Source organism: Mytilus edulis, chromosome 6, assembly GCF_963676685.1.
Source record: "Mytilus edulis chromosome 6, xbMytEdul2.2, whole genome shotgun sequence".
Classification (NCBI taxonomy): domain Eukaryota; kingdom Metazoa; phylum Mollusca; class Bivalvia; order Mytilida; family Mytilidae; genus Mytilus; species Mytilus edulis.
The window spans coordinates 12,566,538-12,594,139 of record NC_092349.1 but is presented as its reverse complement, the minus strand read 5'-3'; the positions used below and the strand labels follow the sequence as shown (position 1 = coordinate 12,594,139).

The 27,602-nt window shown below is 32.9% G+C and overlaps 3 protein-coding genes across 4 annotated transcripts in view; 1 reads left to right on the top strand and 2 right to left on the bottom strand.

The window, feature by feature from the left end:
- LOC139527121 (nucleoporin 88-like) overlaps positions 1-1,366 on the top strand; it is a 32,537-nt gene extending 31,171 nt beyond the window's left edge. For both annotated transcript variants that reach the window (XM_071322395.1, XM_071322394.1), the window contains exon 15: positions 1,039-1,366. In XM_071322395.1, the coding sequence (XP_071178496.1) occupies positions 1,039-1,102 (64 nt within the window). In that variant the 3' untranslated portion in view covers positions 1,103-1,366. The remainder of the gene's footprint in view (positions 1-1,038) is intronic.
- A 3,439-nt stretch (positions 1,367-4,805) lies between these two features.
- LOC139526204 (uncharacterized) lies at positions 4,806-6,257 on the bottom strand. The gene has a single exon (XM_071321331.1). The coding sequence runs from the start codon at positions 6,255-6,257 to the stop codon at positions 4,806-4,808; it is 1,452 nt and encodes a 483-aa protein (XP_071177432.1).
- A 345-nt stretch (positions 6,258-6,602) lies between these two features.
- Positions 6,603-27,602, bottom strand: part of LOC139527120 (uncharacterized) — a 28,451-nt gene continuing 7,451 nt past the window's right edge. The window contains exons 3-8 of the mRNA XM_071322393.1: positions 27,122-27,412; positions 24,240-24,530; positions 20,657-20,956; positions 19,141-19,242; positions 8,732-8,765; positions 6,603-7,061 (exon numbers count right to left, since the gene is read on the bottom strand). Of these exons, the coding sequence (XP_071178494.1) occupies positions 6,887-7,061; positions 8,732-8,765; positions 19,141-19,242; positions 20,657-20,956; positions 24,240-24,530; positions 27,122-27,412 (1,193 nt within the window). The 3' untranslated portion in view covers positions 6,603-6,886. The remainder of the gene's footprint in view (positions 7,062-8,731; positions 8,766-19,140; positions 19,243-20,656; positions 20,957-24,239; positions 24,531-27,121; positions 27,413-27,602) is intronic.

Sequence of the window (27,602 nt, the reverse complement as noted above, 5' to 3'; positions counted from 1 at the left end):
GACTGTAGACTGTTAATTAATCGAGAATATAACACGTTTTACTTTCAATTTTTAAACGAAATGAAATGAAAACAGGAAGTGACAATAATTATTTTAGAATGAAACTGGATTCATTTACGAACTTTCACGCATGCGCAGTACATAGAATAGGAAACACCTGTTTGCAAGTGAAAATATTTTTAAAAAGAACGTTTTGAATAAAGTTCATTCTTTTTAATCCAAGTTGTCGAATTGTTTTGATGAATATTTATATAAGTATGACGAAAATACGTACATATGACAAAACTATGACAAACAAACTGCAAATTATGATCGTAAGGGAAATATTGAAATTAAAATACATGTGAACTGTCCAGGAAGATTTATCAATTTTGTTCAAACTGTCAAATGACGAAAATATGACAGAATTGTGAGAAATGTTTAAAATGAAATGCTGACTGACTGAATTAACTTAAATAGATAATAATGATGGTCAATTATGAGGTTTAATAATAATTAAGGGATTAGTGACCCATCTGATGGTGATAAGCAGATTACTTGTCATCACAACTTTTAAAACCTTTAGTAAACGTTAATTACCTGAGGGTCAAAGTTAAGTAATTTGAACAAATTTAAGGTTAGAGTTAGGTTCATAGTACTAGCACTAATTTTAGAGTTAGGTAAGGGTTAGGGTTACTTAAAATTTTATAACACTATATAGGGGATTGATCCACTCTTGTAAATAAATGCTATTTAGTTTCCTTGAATTAGTCTTAGATGTGCTCAAAAACACTGATATTTACATGTGTTTGAATGATGATATGGTGCTTCAAACTATTAAATTAGTTATAAAAATTAAAAATAAGTCCAGCTATGAATTTAAAAATAAGCCTTTAAAGGATACCATATACATGCACTATTTTTGGGAACACTATATATAAGAACTAAAACTATTTGTCTTTTAAGATTAAAAACAATTTATGTTCTTAGTCAACCTATGAGTTTTTGTGACGAAATTTTAGCAAATTTTCATTAAACAAATAATCTTATTTATTTCAGGGGAGATGAGTTGAATGAGTTAATGAGGAGAGTCAATCAGATGAAAATGGAGTCGGGAGTTTGACATTATTACAATAATAATAGAATGCTTTACTGTGATAATTCTCCTGACGTAGGGAGAACTGAGACACTGGTGTGGAATAACTTATTTCATTGTGCTGTAATCATTTCATTATTGAAGTTCTGTGACTGTCTTTGATATTGTTGTGATTTATGACTCTTGTATAGTGACGAAAGGTTCATTAATCGAAAATTAATGTTATATGAAAAATGAAAATTAAAATATTTGTTGTAGTTTTGTAATAAAAAAAGATGTTTGTGCTTATAATTTGATATTTTATATTATACTTCTACAGTACATTACTTATTGTTCTTCTGTCTAAAAAACATATATTATACTGGTTTAACTCTGTTTGTCAGCTTGTCTGTTTTTTCCATAACATTTTCACATCATTCCATTAGGGAACTATGAATCTGCCCTTCTTGAAATTGAAAAGCAAACATCTTAATAGCTTGATAGAAATGTGACATCCATCCCTGTTTCAACTTCCTGGTTACTGAATACTTTTTTACTCTTTCCCTGTATCCTGAAATTTTGTATTATGTAAACAAGCTTTTCTATGCATTTGAACATCCACCACTCACCAAGTTCCTATTTGCCAAAAAAAAAACCAGTTGTATGCAACTGATGCTTGTCATAGGGGTTAATAATTACCACACTTGACCAATTGTCCGCCTATCCATCCCAGTCCATCTGTTTTTCCATTCAATTTTCAATTCCGCATTCTCAACAGAAGTTTCCTCATCCAAACTTCATACGCAATGCTAAGAACCAAAACTTGCAGACAGAGTTGGAATTAGGATATCTGTTCTATAGTTATGCATGTCAATTTATAACTTGGAAAATTGCAAAAAGAACAAAAATATACACTATAACTAAAGTTTGCCTCATGCAAGTTTTATGAAAATCATTCACAATGCTAAAAATCTAAACTTGTACACCAAAGTTCCAATTTGAACAGTGAGGTTAATATCATACAGATATGATCCAAAAAATAGTATATTCAACCAAAGAGGTCTATAGGAGTCATTACCCTTAAACAATTTATTTTTTTGGCATAGAAAGAAAAGGTGACCAGCAAGATTATATCTTCAAATACTTGGTCAACACTACAGAAAATGTTAATCAGGAGTCCGTTTCACAAAACAACTTATGACTAAGATTGATAGTAAGTATACTGAATTTTTCATGACTTACAATCAATCTTAGTCATAAGTTCTTAAGTGAAATTGACTTCAGGGAAATAAGTTGGTGTATAGAAATGTAACATTTTTTGGATTTTTCCCAATTTACTGACAAAAAGGTCTGATGTTTGCACATGGAAATTCGGCATTGAAGATAGAAAGAATGCAATGAAGTTGATATAAACTGCAATTATCTCACAAATTGAGACCTATGTTAAAGGACTAACTTTTGGATCCATAGGATGTATTAAGTATGCATTTGAAATATAAGGCAGTCACTTTTTTTAAAGTGTTTAATATTTTAGACCAATTTTACTTGTATGTAGTTCAACAGCTTTAACAACTGGCATATAGGGAGGATTTCATATGCAAAGCAGATTGAATCTCAACCTTCTTAGTACACCACATTAATCCTGAACTGTCAATTGATGAGTTTCAGGTTTTTTCCCTGCAGTTATAAACTTCCAATTTGTTTTGTCGGTATACATGCCTGTTGATGTAGGAATTATCTCAACCATGTATATAAACTTGGTTAGTTTTAGCAGAAACCTTTCCTATGGTGTCATCATTTAGACTTTAGAATCAACTGAAACACAACTATATTGCATTCATCAAAATAAGAGTTGAAATACTAAGTACTTTTACATAAGTTGAAAACATATAGTCTTAGCATTCACCTATAAAGCTTGGTGGTAGAAGGCCTGAGTGCAAAACTAATGTTACCAAGTTTCCATCCGTCATATGTTGATTGTGCTTGAAAATATTTATTTTGTGGTCATGTGAAACACTTACTCATTATGAGTAATAGGATAACAATGTTTGGTATGTTGGTTCCTTGCAAGTTCTACGTGGTCGGTCGGATAGGGTTAAACTGACCTTGACCTCATTTCATGGATCCATAATGGAGGTTAAGTTTTTATGGTCAAGTCCAATATCTAATACTATAAGCAATGTATCATCTATAGTTGGTGTATGGAATGATTGTAAAGTGTACATGTTCAATTGGCAGGTTTCATATTGCAATGTCATGGTTTAATAGTCAATGTTAAGATTTTATGGTTTGATCTGTTTATCAGATACAATGGGTCAGCTATATTTGGTGTATGGAATGATTATAAGGTGTTCATGTCCAACTGGCAGGTTTCATATAACCTTGACCTCAGTTTCATGGTCCAATTGTCGATGTTGAGATATTATGGTTTGATCTGTTTCTCAGATACTATAATTATATAACCAACCGTGCAAGACCCTCGTGGGAAGTCAAGGTCATTAAAAAAACTATTCATCTTCATGTTCTTTAAATGATACGACCACTATATTCGGTGTATGGAATGATTTTACTAAGTGTGTACATGTTTATCTTCCGTGTCTCATCTAGCCGTGACCTCATTTTAATGTTAAGTTTGTGTGGTACTTGTCGTAAAACATTCATATTTGCAGACTTCAAACATAAATTCAATCAAGTAAAGCAGGCAAGGTATTTCAGCATGTGGACTATTATGACTGCAACGCTTTACATTTAAGCTGGGACTATTATACCATGCAGAGACATATATTCATGTGTATATGCCTCTGTACCATGTACATACTAATAATTAGTATATAAGTCCCAGATGTAATATCAAACAGATTTATCTGCCCCTTAATGTGTATTTGTCCTTCAATAGGGATCATTCCAGATATAATGTAAGGTACAACATCAGGAGCATTTTGCGGTAGAGACAAAATCTGTTTAAGCAGTTTTTTGAAAAACATTTCCAGTTTATCAATATTTAATTTAGTTGGTATCAGTATCTCCAGACCATAAAGTAATGTTGGTAAGACATAGGTTTTCATTATATGAATACAGGTGCTTGGATCTAAACCATTGTTTCCATGAAAACCTGCAGCCATGAGACTATATTCTGTTCTCCTTGCTTTTTTGATGTTCTCGTTGATGGTATTATTTAACGTTTCCTTTCTGGATTTTGATCTTTGTATTCCAAGATGTGTTGCTTTTTCTACTACTGGTAGCTTCTTGTCTTTCAATCTCAGATCTATACAGCTATGTCTATTTTTCTTTTTGTTCTCCATCTCAATAACAACACTTTTTTGTGGTTGTAATTTGTAGTGTTCATTACAACTGTATTCATAAGCCATATTTAGTAATATTTGTGCTTCGTTTGGATCTGTCGTGTTTAAAATAATGTCATCCGCACAGGCTGTTGCACAACATGGAATATGGCCGATTTTGCTTCCTAACTTAGAATGTTGTAAATGGTGTAGTAGTAGGTCTATATATATCTTGTAGAAAACAACCCTGACGCACTCCCTGTGAAATGATAAATTCATTTGACATTTTTCCATTAAGTTTTATTACAGATGAAGCATGTTTATGGAGATTGTTGATGAGATTCCAATGTCTGTCTTGCATTGCCAGATGATATTAATTACGCATTAGATTTTGATGAATCACAACGTCAAAGGCTGACTTAGCGTCTAATAATACTATTATAAGCAGTTTTCCAAAATCTAATAATTCTCTATTTACCTCTTCTAAAATGAATGACGCATTTAATGGAACTGAGTTCTGTGTGAAACCTCTTTGTAAAGTACATTGAATTGGTAAACTTATTGGCCGAATTCTTAATAGATTCGATGATTTTACAGAAAACTGGGAAAACTGTTTTGCCACGATAATTCTTTATTTCTAAAATTGATCCCTTGTTTTTAAATACTGGAGAGAGAAGTCCTGTTTTAAGTAGATCTGGAATTAATCCTTTTTTGAAAATGTCAACTAGTATTTGATGTATAGAATCTATGAGGTTATCCCCTGCATATATAAAATTTTCAACAGTTAAGTCAAATGAATCAGAAGCTTTCCCTTTCTTCATTGAATTTAAAGCTTTGTATATTTCACATTTTGTTGGTTCTTTAATATCCGAGTTGTTTGTTAATTCGGTTATAAAGTCAATCTCATATTTAATTGAATTTTCGTTTTTATAGTTAAAGTCTTCATCTCTCGAAGGAACTGCAAGGTTTGCAAAATGTTTTCTAAAGCCTTCCATAATATTGTCTTTTCCAGTTAAAATTTCATCATCTACATGCAGATCTTGAATATAACCACGTAATGATTTTCTCTGTTTGTTTACGAGGATATGGAATATTTTGGTGTCTTTAGTTCTAGTGCTCATTATTTTTTCCTTAAGTTGTGAATTTTTCATCGCTAATTCTGTTCTATATACCCTGCGAAAATTTTGCTTATTCTCCTTTTTTTTAGTTAAAGTATTATGATTGGATGATGGTTTTCCCGCTTCATACCATTGTAAGTTTGTGATTTTCATTGCTTTATATGCTGTGGATATCTCTTGGTTCCAAATTTGTAAATTTCCCATCTTTCTTTTTTTCTGCTTCGTTGGTTGACATTTACGTGCACAATTATCTAAGATGTTACTAATTGTGGTTATTGATGTTTCTATTTCCTTGTTGTTATTCGGTGTACTTATTGTCTGCATATTCAAGTTTTCAAGCTTCTGATCAACTAAGTTCTTATATTCTTCTTTATCTATCTTGTCCCATTTGATTTTTGGTTTAGTTGTACTGGTGTTTTGATTTCGTTTTTTTTGTAGATTTGTTTCACACGATACAACTATTGGGTAATGGTCAGATACATTTGAGTGTAGGGTTTTAATGATGGTTTTTTCAGAAAAGTTCCTATCTGTTCCATAACTGTACATAACATAATCAATTTCACTGCATTCTTGTCCCTTAGGGTTTATACATGTGGATCCATTGAAACAGACTTGTAAATTAAAGTCTTTTATAAATTGAAGAAGATATTCAGTTCTTTGATTTTTGTTGTTTTTAGTTAAATCTTCATTTAAGTCACCTCCAATCAAAATATCATGACTTCTTGTGTATTTTTGCATAATTTCGAATAGCTGATCAATACACTCTTTAAATTCATCCAAATCATGGCAACCTTGTGTCGGCATATATATTGAAACAATTAGTAATGGCTTTGACATGTTGTCTAAAAATTCTACACATTGTATACACTCGCCTCCGTCGTCAGTAGCTTTTACGAGATGATCAATTTCTTTTTTCCAAATAACTGCAACATCCCCATATCCCCTGTGTACTTGGGCTGGATGTATGTGATTGTACTTATCAACTGCTTTACCTTCAAATTCAGATTAGTGCCTATTTCATTAATTAAATTATTTGAAATTGAAACAACCAATGTTCTTGAATGAGAATTATGTCATTCTTCTCCAATAATTTATTAACTGCAGTAGTGCTGGTTTTGATGTTCTTGCAGTTAAATGCTACTACTTTTAGTACGGCCTTCAACAATGAGCAAAGCCCATACCACATAGTTAGCTATAAAAGGCCCCGAAATGACAACGTAAAACAATTCAAACGAGAAAACTAACGGTTTTATTTATGTACAAAATTAATGAACGAAAAGCAAATATGTACACTATACATTTGTAGCAAATAGATCAAAATGATAAACAAGACATCTTATACAAATTGATGTACGTTTGTGACAACATTCAGTTACATATAACACATTTCTATTCTAGCTCTTTTCTTGGCTTCTCTTTCATGGTCTATTGTATCAATCAATCTCCTCATACTTGCAGCTGCTTTCAGGTCCAGTGATTTCGTCATCACTATCGATAACATCGATATATGGAGAACTTGTCAGGTCTGCGTTACAGTCATCATAAGGGCAATTTTGAATATCGTCGTATGGAAGGACTTGCGGTTCCGTGTGTGGTGCTGCATGATATCTATGTAAATATTTTAAGAGAAGTTAGTTAAAGTTAACAGCTAAAAAGAGAAATTATATAAAATCATAAAAATTCATTCTAAGTTGAGGAATGAATAGCCTAGATTTCTTTGGCCTCGAGCACCAATGGAAAGCACTCGAGTGAGAGCAAAGACTGAGTCTGAATTATGTGTCTTGGTTGGGTGTTATGACTTCGTGCATACTGATACCCTGTGAACTAGAAAACTTAAGACTGAGCGTGTTGATTTATTACAAAGCAGGATTTACATTCATATATCATTAACATACTCTCGATCACCTGAACATACATTTAACTTGCCACTGGACGTTACGAAACCATCTTATCATTCTGCGTACATATACTATATTACAACTGACTATGCGAGGACATACCACAGCCTATTGTATCTTATCCAACATTTAAATTCTAGGAACCCATTTAAGTGTTTGAATGTTACTATACTACACATTGTTAATCACTTATTGTTTTGAAACTATATATAACCATTAAACGAGTGAAATCACAAAATTTAATTACAAATGTATTTGATTTGCCTTTTTTTAAATTATTTACGATCCCAGTGCAAGCAAATAATTTGAAAATTTCAATATTTCATATCTTACTCAAAATGTAATGCCTTGGACAGGAAAATGGGAATCCCCGAAAATTCGCATACAATCAAAAGTGAAAAGTCCATAGATTTTTTTTCTCATCAAAATTCGTTTGTATCGGATCCATTTTCTAAATGTCGCTTTCTACATCGTTACCAATTCCTGTATGATACTACGTGGATGCTCACATTTATGCAGCTATTTCAATTAAGAAAATCGCTTTTTGGTTGATTTAGGTACATTTTTGTTCAATATCGAAAAATACGTTATTTGTAGCTGTATTCCGTATTCATCACATGCATTTTATTGGGGTCATTTTCCACCATAATTATGTGTATTTTGTAAAACTATTGTTATTAAAATTACACTGATACATTTATAAATTAATGTAAAAATGTATCCTATAAACTGTATTGCTTCTGAATAAAGTATTATTATAATTGAGAAAATCGCTGTTTGCATGGAACAAATTTTAGCGCACATAAAAAAAATATCGGGATTTTTTTTATGGACATCAAAGCTAGAGACATTGAAAAAGCCGTATTCCAAACCTACTCTTTTTTGTTTGTCAAATGTGAATTTTTGAAAGAAAAAAAGCTTATGCATTTGTTATAATTGCATCTATTAAAATAGTGCATGCAGAACAATCTTTTTGTTTGTAAAATACGATTAGGAGAAAAAAAAACATCTACCGTTTGCTCAGGATACTGACTTTGATCAGGAACGTTTCTATCTAAGTTTTATATAGAGTTCAATGATGACACCAAACCGTGATACACAAATAAATGAGAGATATATCTTAAGGTCAACAAATGATTGTCAACAAAAAACCAACTGCTCAACATTATATCAGAACGACTTATTCAACAGAGACAAGAATAATCACCACCCCTACCCTCAAATTACATAACAAAATCACAAAGATATGAATAAAGAAAATAAAAGAATGACTTAATTAGCACACGGAAATAGATATAAACGGGGTAAACTAGTCTGAAGTACTCATTTTTGTTTTAATAATTTTGACCATTATTAATGTCGACGTTAAAACATGCTTACATGGCTGGTCTTGTGTCCGCAGAAAACGAACTGCCTGAAATAGAGAAAAGAAAAATCTAATGGAAGAAATTTGAGACATAATGTTTAAGGATTTCAGATTTTTTTTTATAGACTAACCATATTTCATTGCCGAAGAAAAACAAAAAAATCGTAATATATACAATGATAATTTCCCAACAACATGAATAAACCATGATACTATTATACCCAATACCATTCTCAATTTTATAATTGTATATCATAAGCTCTGATAGTAAACATGTGATAGCAATATAAATATAATCCTTTAGAAATCAATACAACAGCAGCGCCTCATATGTGGGTCATTATAAAAAAAAGTGCAAATTTCGACGAGGTAGTATTTTGAAAAATGATGTCATCGTTAAAAACTTTTAAATGTGTCCCGCTATTTTATAGTATGGTAGCAAAAATATTCAGAAATATGCAATGGGAAAAATGAAGAGTTTTTTCAATTTTAACAATTTTAGGTCATCCTTTGAAAGAGTCGTGTCAATGGTGTTACCAATTTAAAGCATACATTTAGGTACTAAATATTATTGTTTAATATCAAACAACTGTTCCAATTTGTTGTTTAGGTTTTAATTACGACTTATTAACATTATTCATATAGCTGTGCATTCTATTTAAACATAAATTTCAGAATACATTGTCGTAAAAAAGTTGGCTGTCCTAATTATGGCCATTGTAAATACTAAAAAATACAGTTAATCTGAATATGTATGAATTATATAAGATTAAATGATAATAATATACCTAGCCCTTCGTAAACGACCTAAAACACTTTCATTTATGAATAAAGATTAAAAAAAAAATGTCGCATTTTTATATAGTAACACCACTGACCCTTCAGTAACTCCAATGACACAAAAGTATCACCAATGACATCACATTTCAAATTTTACCTTTATCAAGTACTGAACACAAAGCCAAGATCACCGAGCAAAAGAAAAAGATGAAAAAATAATTCTTAGGCTAAAAAATCTGAAATTGTATAACATATAATCCATTACTAAAAATGTGAATAGTGTTACTAAATAGTGTCATTGGTGTTACCAGCATACATCAGTTTGTGAAAACTGTGTATATGTAATACATGATATTGTTAAAACATTGTTAAATAAGTATTGTTTTTCATAAATAATATGATGTTTACCTTGTTGAACATTAAAGAAACACAAAACAATGCTGATTGTCATGATATATTTAGTGGTGTTACTAAACTGGTCAATGGTGTTATTTTATCAAAATGGTCTCACCATTGACAGTAACACCAATGATTTAAGGTGTATTTTAAGATTCAGTTACGAAATAAGTGCTCCATTCCCCTATTCTATATGTTTTTACTGGTGCATGTTTCTATAATCAACATGTTTCATTATTCAAAGTTAAGGAAATGTTTTCAGAAAATGATTTTTAGAAAGGGTACACCATGGACACTATTTCCAATTACGATATAACCTTTACTTACTTTTACAATTTTTTCACTAAATCTTCAACATAATTGTTTGTTTTCTTTTGCATTACATGCTTACAGGTAACATTGTTAAGGGAGAAATTGTTGTAAATGCCCAAATCTTGCGAAAGATAACTCTTATCCTACCAATTTGTCCTTTGGTAACACCATTGACTTAAAACAATGTTACATTTCCTTTTGGTGAAATTTTTTATTATAAAACCAACATACACCTCCCAAAATCATTAAAAAATGTTTGTATGTATCAAAATTGCAATAAAAAATGATAAATCATAATAACAAATGATATGAATAATAGTCCCATTTCAAGTCTGAAAGGATTTTTAGTAAAAGATAACAGTTAATTCTGGCTATCTTCAAGGGTTTAAGAAAACATTAAGGATATTTTTATATATTTTTAAACATTTCATACTGTAAACAGTATATTGAGTATCACAAAACATTCATATCTAACATAAGCAAGTGTTATTTTGATATATTTTCATGTCTGTGACTTAAAAAGACCCAATAACATAGCTTTGCATGTTTTTTGATAATGACCCATATATGGCATGAAGATGTTATTTTTACAGACCATTTAGATAATTTAGCTGATCTGTAAAAAAACATCTTCATGTCTTATATATCATGACTTTTTTTTGTACTTTAGTACGACGCTAGATTAAAACTGACGTGGAAAGGTAACACCCGGTCACCGAAAGCTTCATTTTTATGGTGTGGTCTAGCGCGCCGGTTACAGTGCAGGCGATTTGGTGTCACGATATCTCAGTAGCATGGGTTCGAATCCCGGCGAGGAAAAAACAAAAAAAATGCGAAAGCAAATTTACAGATCTAACATTGTTGGGTTGATGTTGAGACGAGTTATATTTAGATTCTACCACTGCATCGAGTGTGATATGATATTTATCCACTCGAGACAGTTAAATTTTCAAATTTAAAACGCGATGTTCGCCGAGAGTGGATAAATATCGTATTAGACGAGATTTGGTGGTAGAATCTGTTTCTTTAATGATTTTCAAACAACATGCAGGCAAACGTATTCCTTCTTTTCGATGATCTGCAAAAAGATGTGTTCTTTCTATGTGACGTCATCAGGCATGGTGGCCTTTTTTATGCCGTCACAATAGGAAATTCAGAGGAAAGCAAGAAAATTCGACGTCATAATCGGATTTAAACCAATGGAGAACTGAGATCAAACGAACCACACGTTGATTAAATTTTTTTCTCTAATTTTTGTGCTATTTTCACATTTCCTGAGAGGTGTGAGAAAAAATATTTCTCCTCATTAGTGAAAAATCTGTTCTCGGCAAAGAATAGACCACTTTCGAGTTCATCCGTCACCGGAAAAAACTCGTCAATTATACGCGCTTTTATCACCGTCATTTGTGCGTTTTGGGGCGTCGTCACTTCCCTTCCAATGTTGAGCGAGTGGTTGGAAAACTATAATTCTATATTATACGAATTATTCGGCAAATTGAATTTTCAAAATTGACAATCAACACTGCTGTCATTAGGGAATTGTCAGTAAGTACCTACAGAGCAACCATTATTTCTAGTTTATCCTGCACAAAGACGATCACTAAGACGCTTGATGAACGTAAATAGTGCAGGGATACAGGCGACCCCCTCTATCTGGTAAATGACGTCATAAAGGCGTGCATAATTGACGAGTTTTTGCCGGTGATGGATGAACTCGAAAGTGGTCTATTGGTTGAAATTTAATTGTGACGTTAAATTTTCTTGTTTTCTTCAGAGTTTTCTTATTGTGACGTCATGAAAAAAGGCGACCATGTCTGGTGACGTTACATCAAAAGTACACAACTTTCCTCCACTGTAACTCGTGTATTACAATATTTCTCCACTCTCAACTCTCAACAGTTATATTTTAATTATTTAAAAAGCTCGGCCAGCCTCGCGCTTTAAATATTAACATTTAACTGTCTTGAGTGGAGAAATATCGTAAATTGACGAAGAGTTAGAGAAATATATATAAGGCATGAAGATCTTATTTTTACAGACCATTTAGCAATCCGAAACTTCCGAGGAATCATCAAACAATTTAAACAAAATTATTCCGTTTGTCAAAACATATAACCCGCGAGATTATAACATATTTAGTGTTATGCGAAAACTTGAAACAAATTTACACAAAAGTGAAAGAATGGACAAAGTCTTACAGAAAAAGAAGATCATCAACAGCAAAAGACAGTCGAAAAGTCTAAAACGTTATTTAACATCAACAAAGTTTGACTGTAATGAAACTTTGCCTATTGTAAAAATATGTACCGATAAACGATGTATGACTTGTCCAAATATAATAGAAGAAAGTTCAATTTATTTCAAAAATAGAAAGCATTTTATTGTTAAACAAAATATGTCTTGTAAAAGTTCAAATGTCATCTATTCTCTCATATGTTCAAATTGTGAGGAATTCTATGTTGGAGAGACAAAAAAAGAACTGCGGACTAGAATGACTTTACATAGACAGCAAACCAACCATGAAGATTTAACACTTATCAGGGCAAACGACCATTTCAATCGTTGTTCTAATGGACGATTTAAAATATTTCCATTGTATATGGTCAATCGTCAAAATGATTTTCTCCGTAGGAAGAAAGAAGAATTATTCATAAACATTCTCAGCCCGGGATTAAATGATAAATATTTTCGCGACGTCAAACTATGACTTATCGGGAAAAGATTCAGTTTTCAACTGTTTTTTTTTATCATTCAAACTTATTTAACTTGAAAATGAGTTCATGGACCCCTCTTTTTGAAAATGCCATTTGGTTTGATTACGTAAGAAGATTATGTGTGCCAATTTTCATGAAAACTTAAATAGTGCAATTTTTTCAAATTGGATAAATATACAGCAAAAAATGATATTTTTTTTTCTACATTCATGAACATTTGATAAATTTGAGTTAATTCTGAATAAAAAAAATGTATAGTTTTTAGGATACTTATAAAATACAGAAATCACAAATTAATTAACTAAAAAAAATTGTGTTTATCTTTTCAAACAAAAAAGTTATGTCTTTCTTTCGAAAGGGAAAATACGGCCACAAATTTTGAGCAAATATACAAAATTTCAACCTCATTTTACTCAAAAAGTAGCACATGAAGGTATATTTTTTATTACAGATTTGATTTAATCAGGAAAAAATAGTCTATATGATTTTTTTTTTATCAAACAGTAAATACGGGATCAAAACTGTATGCCCTTAACGTTACATTTTACAGATTAGCAGTCTCCCTTGTATTTGTTAACGTCATACCATTGTTAGAAAAAATTGGTATCGTTAATGTTATTAACGTCAATCAATTGTTTTATTTATATACAAGTCACATTACCTGAAGATCTGCGAAAGCAGTGAAAGTACTAGTAAAAGTGATGAATTGAAACCGTTATTATCTTTTAATAATTTTCTTATATATATATGTAGGACTCTAAAGTGCGATGGTACTCTAATGGTCTACGCGAAAGTATGATGGTGTCTCACGCTAAAGTGCGATGGTTGCTTTTTTGCTAATGCACGATGGTGTATCATGCAATGGACCATAGGTTAGGGGATAAAAGTGCATGGATTAAAAAATTTTGTTTTTAGCAAAAGCTAGTATATACATTAGCTTAGGTATAACATATGTGATAGGCTTGGTTATAATTTATCGACAGGCTTAATAAGTCATTGTTTCTAAATTTAAAAGACCAACCACGTAATTATTACTAAAAAAAAAAAGAGATTTAATGCGATTATTTGTTTAGCTTGCCGTACACACAGTCTATCACTACTATGAACACCCCCCTTACCGTCGTCACAAAAGTTACAAATACCTCTATTTTACCGACGTTAATTTTCAATAAAACCCTAAGAAGACTGCAACGTAAACAATGATTTTAAGTATCTGTTCGTTTCGAATAGAAGCAGGATACAGGAAACAGGATACCTCTGTGTATACTATTTTGTATCTATATAGAAATGTTGTCAAAGGACTATGCTGCGCAAGACACAAGTAATTCTTCCAGCACCCGAAAATTTTGTCCGACTTAGCCCGGTTAGGTTTGAAATTAAGTCAAGCACATTCCGGTTTAAAAGTTGTTAATCAAATATTCGTGATGTATCTTCGGCATGTACATAATTTTTTGGTTTGTATAAAAGACTGTTCACGTCATAATCAAACTACTTTTTTACATCTATACTTTCGCGGACCATCGGACTTTAGCGTATGTAAGCATCGCACTTTAGCGTAGACCATCGCACTTTAGCGTGATCATCGTAGTTTAGCGTCCCCCGTCGCACTTTAGAGTCCTACATATATATTCAGCAAAAGCTAGTATATACATTAGCTTAGGTATAACATATGTGATAGGCTTGGTTATAATTTACCGACAGACTTAATAAGTGATTGTTTCTAAATTTAAAAGACCAACTACGTAATAATTGCTAAAAAAAGTCATTTAGGAGTCACAAAATACAGCATGTCCTATTAAATGAATTTTTCAACAATTCGGGCACATTGATATTGTAACGTTCCGGGGTTTTCTTGTCAGGATATACACCAGTAGTTACTTTTGTGGGCCTCTGGTGAAGGAATTAATAATAAAAAGCGTAATGGAGTTCATAAATTGTTTTATTTCTATTTAAACAATACATCAACTACAGTGGTTCATGAAACAAAATACGTTAATAATACAGCAATACGGCAAGGTGCATTACTTGCACTAAGATTAATAAAACAATTGCTCGGTGCAAGAAGATCTACTTGGTGAACGGCATTCAAATACTCAGCGTACTCGGTTCAGGAAATCTACTTGGTGCACTGCATTCATCTTGAATACTCAGCGTACTCGGTGCATGCAATTCTACTTGGTGCACTGCTTCTAAAAACTCTCATACTTGGTGCAGGAAAATCTTCTTGGTGCACTGCATTACTTGGTGCAGGAATCTACTTGGTGCACTGCATTTAAATACTTTCACCAAGCAACTTTACTTGGTGCAGCAAATCTACTTGGTGCACTGCATTATCACCAAGTGCTCTTACTTGGTGCATCAAATTCTAGAGAAACTGCTAACTGCATGGAGGTTTTTGGAGAGAATCTCAACGTAGGAACATGCGTTCCGTATTTTATACAACGTGTGACGTAATACACAAGTTATTCATAAACAAGAACACGTAAAGTTACATTTGGCGCGTTATACTGAAACTAAGTATAAACAAATACAAAATGAACAATTACACACAAATAAAGTCAATATATAGATTTAAAGAAGTCAGTATATGATATAAGGTCAAAGTCCGCTATTTCTTCTGTAAAATACGAATCCGAACACAACAACGGACATCTGCGTGTATCGATCAAGTGTGGAACGGAGACCACAGTAAAACTATCAGCTTTCAAATCACAATATTAGTGATTATTTGTTTAGCTTGCCGTACACACAGTCTATCACTACTATGAACACCCCCCTTAACGTCGTGACATAAGTTACAAATACCTCTATTTTACCGACGTTAATTTTCAATAAAATTATATATATCATGTACTGTAGTACGACGCTAGACTTAAACTGACGTGGAAAGGTAACACCCGGCCACCGAAAGCTTCATTTTATGATGCCCAGGTGGTTGTGTGGTCTAGCGGGACGGCTACAGTGCAGGCGATTTGATGTCACGGTATCTCAGTAGCATGGGTTTGAATCCCAGCGAGGGAAGAACAAAAAATTTGCGAAAACAAATTTACAGATCTAACATTGTTGGTTGATGTTTAGACGAGTTGTATATATATATATCTGGTATTTCTTAATCATAAGAAATCCGATGGACAAGGTAAAATTTGCAGTTGTCACTACACATAGGCAGATATATACATATATACATTTACAGTGATTGTATGCTTCTTAAAATAGATTAGCATCCTGTAATTATACTGAAGAGATGAGTAGATGATCATTTCTGTACACTAAAAAGAATACTTCATGTATTGTATCAGAGATCCTTGTTTAATTCCTACGACAAGGTAACACCTCCCGAAACGAAAGCTTATTTTTATAAGCTAGAGTTAGAGGAGGGAATAAGGTCTCTGCGCAATGCTAGGCGGTGTTGTCGTAGAAGTTAAAAATAAATAGTACAGGTTCCAGCCCCGGCGCCGGGGAGGAATTTACGAATCAAATCTACTCTAACATCGTTAGGTTGATTTTCTAGGCACTTTATATATATATATATATATATATATATTTTATTACAAGAAGACAGATACACACCAGTATTCAAATTTTGAATTATGCCACCCATCACATACAAAAAGAAACATTCCATATTTTATGGCAAGACGACTATGTTAAATTGTATTGGATAAAGCTCTTCGCAAAAGAAGATTAGAAGAACTGAAGACGTATCTCTTACAACAGAAATATCCATTAAAACTTATAGATGACATTATTGAGAGGACAAATAAAATGTCTACAAATCAACTGAGAACACCGAAGGAACGGACAACCGATGATGATGTCCTCCCGTCTGTGACTACTCATGATCCGTCATTACCAAATGCCTTCAAGTTCATAAAATCGAATTTTCCGATTTTACATCAAAGTGAAATAATGAAAAATTTGATAAAAGAAGAATCGATCATTTATAGTAGAAGACAACCGAAAAATTTGAAACGCCAACTTACAAAAGCGCGATTTGATATAGTTGAAAACATATCATCCGTACAAATTTGTGGCGATTTACGCTGTGGAGTATGTTCCAGAGACAATTATAATTACTTAGAAATCGGTAGTACGAAATATTTCCAAAACGGTAAGAAATTTACAGTAAACGCAAACATGACTTGCAAATCAGAAAATTTACTCTATTGTATAACATGTGTCAACTGTAAAGAAAATTACATAGGTCAGACAGGAAATACGAAGATGTCTTGTGAGAGTACAGTTTTTGTTTGCTCTTTCGAAAGCGCTATCAATGATGTTGTTATTGTATCCTCGAACAACTAGATGTTTACGAAGTTGTCAAAGTCTAGCATTTTTCGTATTTTCAGTAGAGCATATTCTCTTGATTCGCAATGACTGGCTGAATGGGATACTGAAAATACGAAAAATGCTAGACTTGGACAAAACCAACTAAAACTGTCCTCTCACAAGACATCTTCGTTCAACGAAACATCCTTTTGATAATATTACTTTCCAAATTAAAGAAGTCAACACCGAGTGGGACACCACGGCGAGAAGGAGAAGAGAAAACTTTTGGATCCACCAACTCCACACTTTAGAACCTGATGGTCTTAACGAAAAAGACAAAAAAAGATACAGGAAAGATAAAGAATAATTTAAAACAAAGCATCGTCCTTTTTATCCCGTAATATTGGCCAATGGACGTTTCTAACTTCAACTACCAATTATGTATTTTTAAGGTAGCTATATCCAAGTGCAACAAATACATTGAGCTGCAAAATTTTCTTATTTTCAAAGCAGCTAAATTCAAGTGCTCATAGACATTGAGCTGCAAAATTTTCTTATTTTAAAGGCAGCAAGAGCAACATAGACGTTGAGCTGCAAAAGTTTCTTATCATCTACATCCGATTTCACCTGGATAGATGCACGCTTGATAAAGCTAGTTGGTCTAGCGAAATATTGCGTTTATTTTCATCATTTTGTAAATATTTTAAACATTCTTATATTTACATACTAAATAGTGTGTTAAAATTACATTGTTAGGCAATCTATATATAGAGCTGATCTGTAACATTAACATCTTCATGCCTTATATATCATGTACTGTAGTACGCCGCTAGATTAAAACTGACGAGGAAAGGTAACATACGGCCAGCGAAAGCTCTTTTTTGAGAGCCCAGGTGGTCGTGTGGTCTAGCGGGACGGCTGCAGTGCAGGCGATTTGGTGTCACGATATCACAGTAGCATGGGTTCGAATCCCGGCGAGGGAAGAACCAAAAATTTGCGAAAGCAAATTTACAGATCTAACATTGTTGGGTTGATGTTTAGACGAGTTGTATATATATATATATATATATAGTGTCTGAAAATAGCAACAATCAACAATCAATCTATCTAGGTGTGGACCAGTTTGTAAATAAACTGATGCAGTTACTAAATTAAAATTATATACTCATTAGTGTGTTAAAGTTATACTACTTAGTGTTAAAGTTACATTCTTAGACACTTATATATGTATATATACAACTCGTCTAAACATCAACCCAACAATGTTAGATCTGTAAATTTGCTTTCGCAATTTTTTCCCTCGCCGGGATTCGAACCCATTCTACTGAGATATCGTGACACCAAATCGCCTGCACTGCAGCCGTCCCGCTAGACCACACGACCACCTGGGCTTCACAAATAATAAAGTTTTCGGTGGCCGTGTGTTACCTTTCCTCGTCAGTTTTAATCTAGCGTCGTACCACAGTACATGATATATAAGGCATGGAGATGTTATTGTTACAAGAAAATATTTATATTTATAAGTACGTCTGAGTCAGTGACAACTCCAACAGATTTATCCATCGGATCACCAGCAATGATGGTGATACATGGCCTTTTACATTATGTATATACAACTCGCCTAAACATCAACCCAACAATGTTAGATCTGTAAATTTGCTTTCGCAAATTTTTTGTTCTTCCCTCGCCGGGATTCGAACCCATGCTACTGAGATATCGTGACACCAAATCGCCTGCACTGTAGCCGTCCCGCTAGACCACACGATATACATATACATGTATAAGTACACTAAACTTTGAGTTTGCTCTCAGTACCCGATATACGTTTGTTGTAAGCTCATATCTAAAATTTGTTTGATAGTTGACTAGGGGTATAGAAACATAGTCATTCTCGGCCATAATATTATTGTGCAGTTGGCGATGCTTCTCTCTCATTTAAAATTTAAACTTACTGTTTCGTCGTCGAAGGATAAGTGTTGTCAATGTTACTGATGATATAAACACTGCAATACCAGTTAGAATCCAGAGTAACACTGTTAATTTATATGTGTATCCTGAAAATAAAAGTTAATATTATTTCTTTGGTGTCGCACCACGTATGAATATTTCTAGATGGTTTTAGCACATAAGGTATTCAAACATGAAATTAAAAAAAAATCTTATTGGCCTTGACATGCGTCTTTAAATCAAACATGATAAAATATAGTCTTTTCAAATATCTAACAAGCATATACTCAAGAAATCATTTTTTTTGGTCATATTTACAGTAGCTGAGGTTAACAAAATTTTACGTGTTTGAAATCTATGTTGTTATAATTTGTAATTTTTCAGCGTTTCCTTAAGGATTTTTGTTTCAATGCCACATCATCTTTGGCATCTTAACAAGATGTGACATCATAGGTACAATCCAGACATCAAACATTAACACTAGATGTATTTATACTTTTCTTACACTTCTGAATGTTGTGAATATTGTCAAAATGAAGATTTTGAGGCACAAAATATGACAGTTTTGTTTATTTATTATTTTAGAAATTACATACCAAGAAAATGCGAAATGCGAAATGATGGCCCTTCCTTAGTCACGGACTGATATCACATGGGATCTAACCCTTCAAACATTTGTTAACGTCCAATGAACATTATCGTTACAAACGAATGACATTAGAATACACAATATGCCTTCTTTTCCTTTATATTACTAATCGAGATTCCAGGATAACACTTTAAAGTTTGATTATAGTTCATATTTCCTAAAGTTTCCAGAACTTCATTACTAGTACTTAAATATATTGTTCATGCTAGACCGTTCGTTATATGCATTCCTCATGGTTTGTCTCGATCGACTTTTGTTCTATGGACCGTTATTTTATTCCGTATGAAATATTTTATTGGATACCATTTACTGTGGATTAATTATTATTCGTTCGACGCCAATTTTCATTGGTTTCGTGGGTACAGGGTAACCACGAATTCAAATGTTCAACGGATAACATATTTTCAATTGGCTTTGTATACAGAGATTGGTTAAACCACGAAATCAAATATCCACGAAAATGCCAATTTTCAGCATTCCACGAAAATTGATACCCACGAAAATAAAGTTCCAAGTGGGAGAAATATTCTGTAATATTATTTCCAGCTCGAACACATTTTTTGTTATCTTTGGAATGAAGGGCATAGAATATTTGGTTCAATCAGAAACATATCTTATTTCATTGTTTATTACAGAGTTTCATGGTCACTTCTGGTAGGCGAAACAAACATACTTTTTGTGGATATTATATTAAATCTTATTTATGACTTTTATGATTTTATGTAAGGGAAGAGACATTTTGTAATAACGGAATTTGATCATTGGAAAAGGATATATTTTAAGGAAAAGTAAACTTATCCAAGTTCGCAACCGATTCCAGTTTGATCTCCCACTTATTGATTAACCATAATAAAAATGAAAAAGCTTGTTACCTTTTTTGCTAACTTCAAATGTCTGTTTTGTCTTCCCATATTCATTTTCAACAATGACTGAATATGTCCCGGCTTTCTGGTTTTCTAAACTTATATTAGTGTAATATCCACTAGATGTGATTTTGCTGCCATAAATCATCAAAATTATCTCAGTTGGTAAAACAACAGTTGACGTATTGATAATTGGTTTATTGAATGAATACCACTGTACGTTGATCGACTGCGAAATTGAGTAAAATTTTACAGATAGCAGTGTATTCCGATCTTGACTGGTATGTGATTCAACTACAACCGGTGGACCTGGAAGACAGTATATGGTAGACTTATTACAATAATTAGCTGTCAATTAAGAGTCGTTAACATGTGCTTGTATCGCTTACAATAGTATGCCATGTTTTATCAAATAGTTATCAAAGGTACCAGGCTTATAGTTTTATACGCCAGACGCGCGTTTCGTCTACAGTGACGCTCTGATCACAGACGGTTGAAAGCCAAAACAAGTACGAAGTTGAAGAGCATTGAGGACCAAAATGTTGTGCCAAATACAGCTAAGGTACTCTATGCATGGGATAAGAAAATCCTTAGTATTTCGAATAATTTATATTTTTTCAAACAGTAAATTTTTAAAAATGACCATATAACTGATATTCATGTCAACACCGAAGTGCTGATACAGGACTGGTGATACCCTCGGAGACGAAACGTCGACTAGCAGTGGCATCGACCCAGTGGTGTAAATAGTATTCAGAGGTACCACACTTATAATGTATACGCCAGACGCGCGTTTCGTCTACATAAGCCTCATCAGTGACGCTCAGATCAAAAAATTTTGAAAGCAAAAACAAGTACTAAATTAAAGAGCATTGAGGAACATAAAAATGTGCCAAATACAGCTAAGGTAATATATGCCTGGGATAAGAAAATCCTTAGTATTTCGAATATTTCTATTTTTTCAAACAGTAAATTTATAAGAATCAAAGACTCACCAAATTTGTAAAATAGGCATTTTCCTTATTGCTAGCATTTGAACGATTTGATCGTATTACTTGATTTATTTCACTTGACTGGGCAGGGTTTAATCTGTTCGCTTATTAAAGACAAGTCCATCTATAGTCAGGTATTATGAGATAAACTCATCAATGCAGTGTCAGTTCAGTTCTTTTATATATCCGTTTGGCGACACTGATAGGTGATCAGAAATCAATGATAATAATAACGGTAATTAATATTTATCCCATTAGGACGTGGTGTGTCAGTATAAGATCTCCCCGATGACCGGGATGCCATTGGGGTGATCTTACACTGCCACACACCCAAGTCCGAGTGGGATAACTATTTTACATCCAAGCTGTTTTAAATTAGACGAAAAAACATTTAAAATCCATAAAATTTAGTTTAGAACGCCACACAACCTTTAAAATATACTTTATATTTTACTATATAATGTATACCCTTTATGACACCCCGAACACGATGATGAATATAAAACCATGTAAATTCGCTCCAATGACCAATAGGCCTACACTTAATCGCCACTTTCTAAAACCAAATTGCCCCACTTTTGTTTTTCAACTCCGCCCACTTATAAAAAGGGTAAAATGCGATTGAATGATCTGTCTGACAACTCACTACGAAGAGGCTTAAAACACCACTGAATAAAGGTTTGCCAACTCGCACCACTTATGAACATATCTTGCTTCTTTTAAGTATGTTGAATTACAGATAATTGGTATCCAGTCGTCCTGGCGTAGTGGTATGTGTCTTGGATTGATATGTTAAAGGTCTTGAGTTCGAATCCCAGCACAGACACTGGATTTTTTTCTACGTAAATTTTGATAGATAGTCTTTATCGTATAAATCAAGTTTTATAGTGGATTTGACATTCCCGCCAAAATATAACAGAACATAGGAAAGCATGCAAAACAAAGACACTCAAGCTGGAATGATCTGGCAGGGGTGATCCGGCTAATTGGGATTTGAAGATGTGTGTGATAAGGACGATATAATCGTCTTTACATCCCAGCTGCTTTGTTCTAACAGGAGTGATCTGAGCCAGATCAACCCTACCAGATCACCCCAATTTGATTTTCTTTATTTTGCATGCTTTCCTTTGTTCTGTAACATTTTGGCGGGAATGTTCAATCCATTATAAAACTTATAATTGATTATACGGAAAAGACTATATTAAAATTTACGAAGAAAAAAAACCCAGTGTATATGCTAGGAGTCGAACTCAAGACCTGTAGCATATCAAGCCACGACACATACCACTACACCAGGACGACTGGATACGAACCATCAGTTATTTAACATACTTTAAGGAAGCAAGATATTTTTACAAGTGGGGTGAGTTGGCAGACCTTTATTCAGTGGGGTTTAAACCCTTTTCGTTAATAAGTGAGTTGTCAGACTGATTGTTCAATGTGATTTTACACTTTTTCAAAAGTTGGGCGAGCCGGTAAACAAGAGCAGGGCGATTCTTTTATAAAATGGCGATTAAGTGTGGGCCGATTGGCCAGAGGGGGGAGTTGCCATTGTTTGATATCTACTCATTGTGTTCGAGGGTCATAAAGGGTGTAAATTATATAGTAATACATAAAGTATATTATAATGGTTGTGTGGCGTTCTAAACGAGATTTTATGATTTGTAAATAGTTTTTCGTCTAATCTGAAACAGCTGGGATGTAAAATAGTTATCCCACTCGGACTTGTTGTGTCAGTGTTAGATCACCCTCTGGACACCGGGCATCGGGGTGATCTTACACTGACACACCGCGTCCTCGTGGGATACTATTTATTATGTGATGATGTGTGTGACATCATCAAATAGACTGTCCGTACTCAAATTAAAACGTAAGTTCCTTCCGATCAGTTGAAATAACATTGGGAATACCGCTGCTAGAAAACAATCTTGTTTTCGAATTTATCAGCAGCTTAATAGTTGTGTTTTTTTACTGACATGGTTTATATTATACTTTTTTAAATTTTCAGTTGATTTAATTAAAGTAAAGAAAAATTATTCCAGCTCCATCAGGCCAAGTTGAATGACTGTTTTTGTATCGATCTAGAGTTAAATGTGATTGAGCCGAAACTCTTTTCTTAATTTAATTTCACCAAGAACGATCCAATGCCACGCAAGGCTGTATAAGTAATTCAATCGAACGATAAGATACATACAGGATCGGTAAACAAGTTTATGATGGTCACTGTAAAACTTATGTCAATTTTAGTCGTTCTTGCTACTTTGAAGCAGTTTTTGTGTAAGGTCAATGGCTGCATTAGAATAATCAAACATGTACAAAATAAAGCGAGATGTTCTACTGATGATCGGTTTTTTAAATGTTTAATGTTTTAATATGTCTGTTTATCCTATATATATACCGGTATACTAAAAAGTATTTTGATTAATCAGTGGCGGATCCAGAACTTTTCCTTAGGGGGGGCCGCTCCAGTCATGCTTCAATGATTCCCTATATATTAAACCACGAAAGGGGGGCCGGGCCCCCCAGCCCCCCTGGATCCGCCTATGTTAATAAATTCATTACAAAGACCTATATGTTTCAGAAAATATAATAATACACACCCAGAACTTTTACTATCGATGTCTTGTTAGTCCAGAAGGTCTCCATTCCATTATTATTCCAGGCTATACATGTATAACTTCCAGTTTCCTGATAACCACACGATTTTATTCTAACAGAGGTAGAATTATTTCTCATAATTCCATTGAGTTTTCTTATAATGACGCCATTAAAAGAGTGTATCCACCGCCTAAATCCGTATTTGAATAACTCCCCAGTGACCTCACATGTAATTACTACGGAAAATGTACTTAAACATTCAGTATTTGCATTCAATTTCAACACAGGCGAGTCTAAAAATAGAAGGAATTCAGCATTTAACTTTAATGAGCATTGATGTTTTTCTCTAGTATTAAAACGAGAACTTCATTTTATCCTCTATTTTACACACCATAATGGGAACTACTTTTTACTTTCACTTTTTGATTTTACCTAGTGTTATTCCGTTTTTTCAGTGGAAAATAACAATACAAAAGAAACAGTTGAAATATTAAGAAATTTACGCATAATCATTTTCTACAGTATGAAATAAGTTCTTTTAAGTAATGACATGTTTTTTTTTAATTGTTCATGTTGTCTGACCAAATTAAAACATATTCACACTTTCGAGTGACCTTACAAAATTATCCTTTCCCATTGTAATATTCAAACCAAATTAGAGTGCACTTTTTATAATGAAGTGAATTTAAAACATGGGTAATGATCATTTCAATGGATAGAATGTAATAGCACTGACATAGTCTTTGAAAACCAAAAGGATAAATTGTTTTTCTTCTGCTTCAGGTAAAATTTAATACTTATATATCTGGAGATTTTTTTTATTTTAAAAAGCACACATTGTTATATGAATCTTTATTTGAAATTTGATATTTTTATGATTATAAAACTCACCGTATAAAGATTTCAATTCAGACCATTCTACATTAGATGCTTACTTTTTATTGATAACTTTACATGTATTGTGTTTTTCGAAGAAAAAAAATCCTTTGCTTTTTATATCTTGAAAGAAAAAATATTACTCAAATATCAGGTATATAAATTTTTAAATTCAAATCAACACCTTTTTTAAATCTAAATTTAAAAAGCATAAATATAAATATCAATTTATAATTCTTCCAGAATAAGAATCTTCGGACTTTTGTCACTTTATTCAGCCAACTCCTATAACATTATTATAGAATGATTCCTATATATATAGTACTTGATCCTATTTCTCAGAGCAAAAATGTAAATTACACGACGAGCTAAAACCGATGTACGATTTTCAGTCATTTACAGCTTTTAAACCTGACTTAAGCATCATACGCCAAATATTTCTTATATATAAACTCACTACTAAAATTAAGATGTCTTGTAGTAAATTAATTTTTTTGAAATTTTATAATATCAAATTATTTTTTTTTGCGAATTTTCCCTTTAATCTTTTCTCTTCCATCTTTGACCAGTAGACCTTTTTCACAAGGTGATTTAACACTTCGTTAATGTAGTTATTAAGAGTTCACTTTTATAATTAACATGCAATGAAAAGTCTTTCATGTATAGCACTTCATAGTTCATGGAAAGCCATGTACTATGAAACTTCATTAAACGAGAAGGGGTGAGTATGTTCCAAAAATGTCAAAGTTGCTGTTTTCACGTTAAATCCATGGTCTAAAAAGGACCAGCAGGTGAAGGTTGACCGTTCGTGCATTCTTATAACAAAGACATATATCATTCTCTATGTATGCAGTTGTCAAAATGGACGGGTATAAGACGGACAATATTTTGAGTCAAGCGTTGGATTTGATAGAAGAGACTAAAATTAAAGGCAATATTATAGCCCAAAGTACTAAAATGTATCCCTTAAGTGACGGTAATCATAAATTCATTTTATATGTTACGGTTTATCAAAAATTTACCCTTTTCTTCTCAGGAATAAACAACATTCATATTCGGACATGAGTGATAGGTTTGTCTGGATTAGAATAAAATTTACGGTACCAATTTTCTTGCACCAGATGCGCATTTCGACAAGACATGTCTCTTCAGTGATGATCGTGGCCAAAATATTTGAAATCCAAAGCTTATATAAAAGATGAAGAGCTATATTCCAAAAGGTCCAAAAAGTATAATTTATAATAATTTCTATCATTTTGTAACAGCAAATTTTAATAACACAAAAAATACGTATTTTCATGCCAGTACCGAAGTACTGGCTACTGGGCTGGTGATACCCTCGGGAACTAATAGTCCACCAACAGAGGCATCGACCCAGTGGTAGTAATAAAATTAACGGTACCAATTTTTCTTGAACCAGATGCGCATTTCGACAATACATGTCTCTTCAGTGATGCTCGTGGCCAAAATATTTGAAATCCAAAGCTTATATCAACACGACAACCGGACACGCGCAACATACACTACTACAGATGGAATGTTGAGGAACGGAACTCCCTTTTTGGGAGAAGGAATCAATGTTTTTTTTTTATAAGATAAATGCTTTAGAATAGAGACATATGACTGGGCTAACAAAATGTTAACTTCAAGCAAAGTAGTGTTTAAAGGATTTTTTTTTTTAAATCAAAATAGATGCTGAATATTTTTTTCGCTATCGGAATTTCCTAAAATGTTTCATTTTTAATATTTTGAAAAAACTGGTATTGAACACCATCGGTAGTTTACTATGTTCATGCTATCTAAAAAAAATAATCAATTTCTATTGTTATGAATAACAATGGACTGTGTTTTGGGAATCAAAAAGCAGGAATCTCTAGAAACTCTGCTTGTAACACCCAGTGATCAACATCCATTGTTATCTGTAAAAATAGGTCTATTCAATTGACACTTGTTTCAGAAATAGAAACTATAAATGTGTCAGTTAAGACTACTAAACAGAACTACGTACTGATGACTTGAAGTTTGATACTGGTGGATTTCAAATATGTCTCTGCTTGCAACGTACAACTACAGTTGATTCCATTGTGGACTGACGACGGCATGAAGGTCAAAGTTGAAATATATTCTATAGGATTAGTTATAAGTTTTGATTGCACTGATTCGTGTAGATTCGTGCAATTCAATATCAATATTATATCCACGTGCACATTAGTCGCAAAGGCTTCGCATTTCAAATTCGTCTGAATTCCAGCTACAATAGGTATGCTATTTGATTCTTCTATAAAAGGACCCTTTATATCTGCAATGTATATTAATGCATATATATTCAATTGTTTTTATACACAATAATTGGTAATAATATTATTGAATTGTTAATGTTAATAAACTCAAGATTTCTTTTTTTTCACGTTTGGACGTTTTAAATTTAAGAAATGTATCACCAGTCGTAAGAACAGAACGACTGCAATTTAAAAGTAATATAACAATAA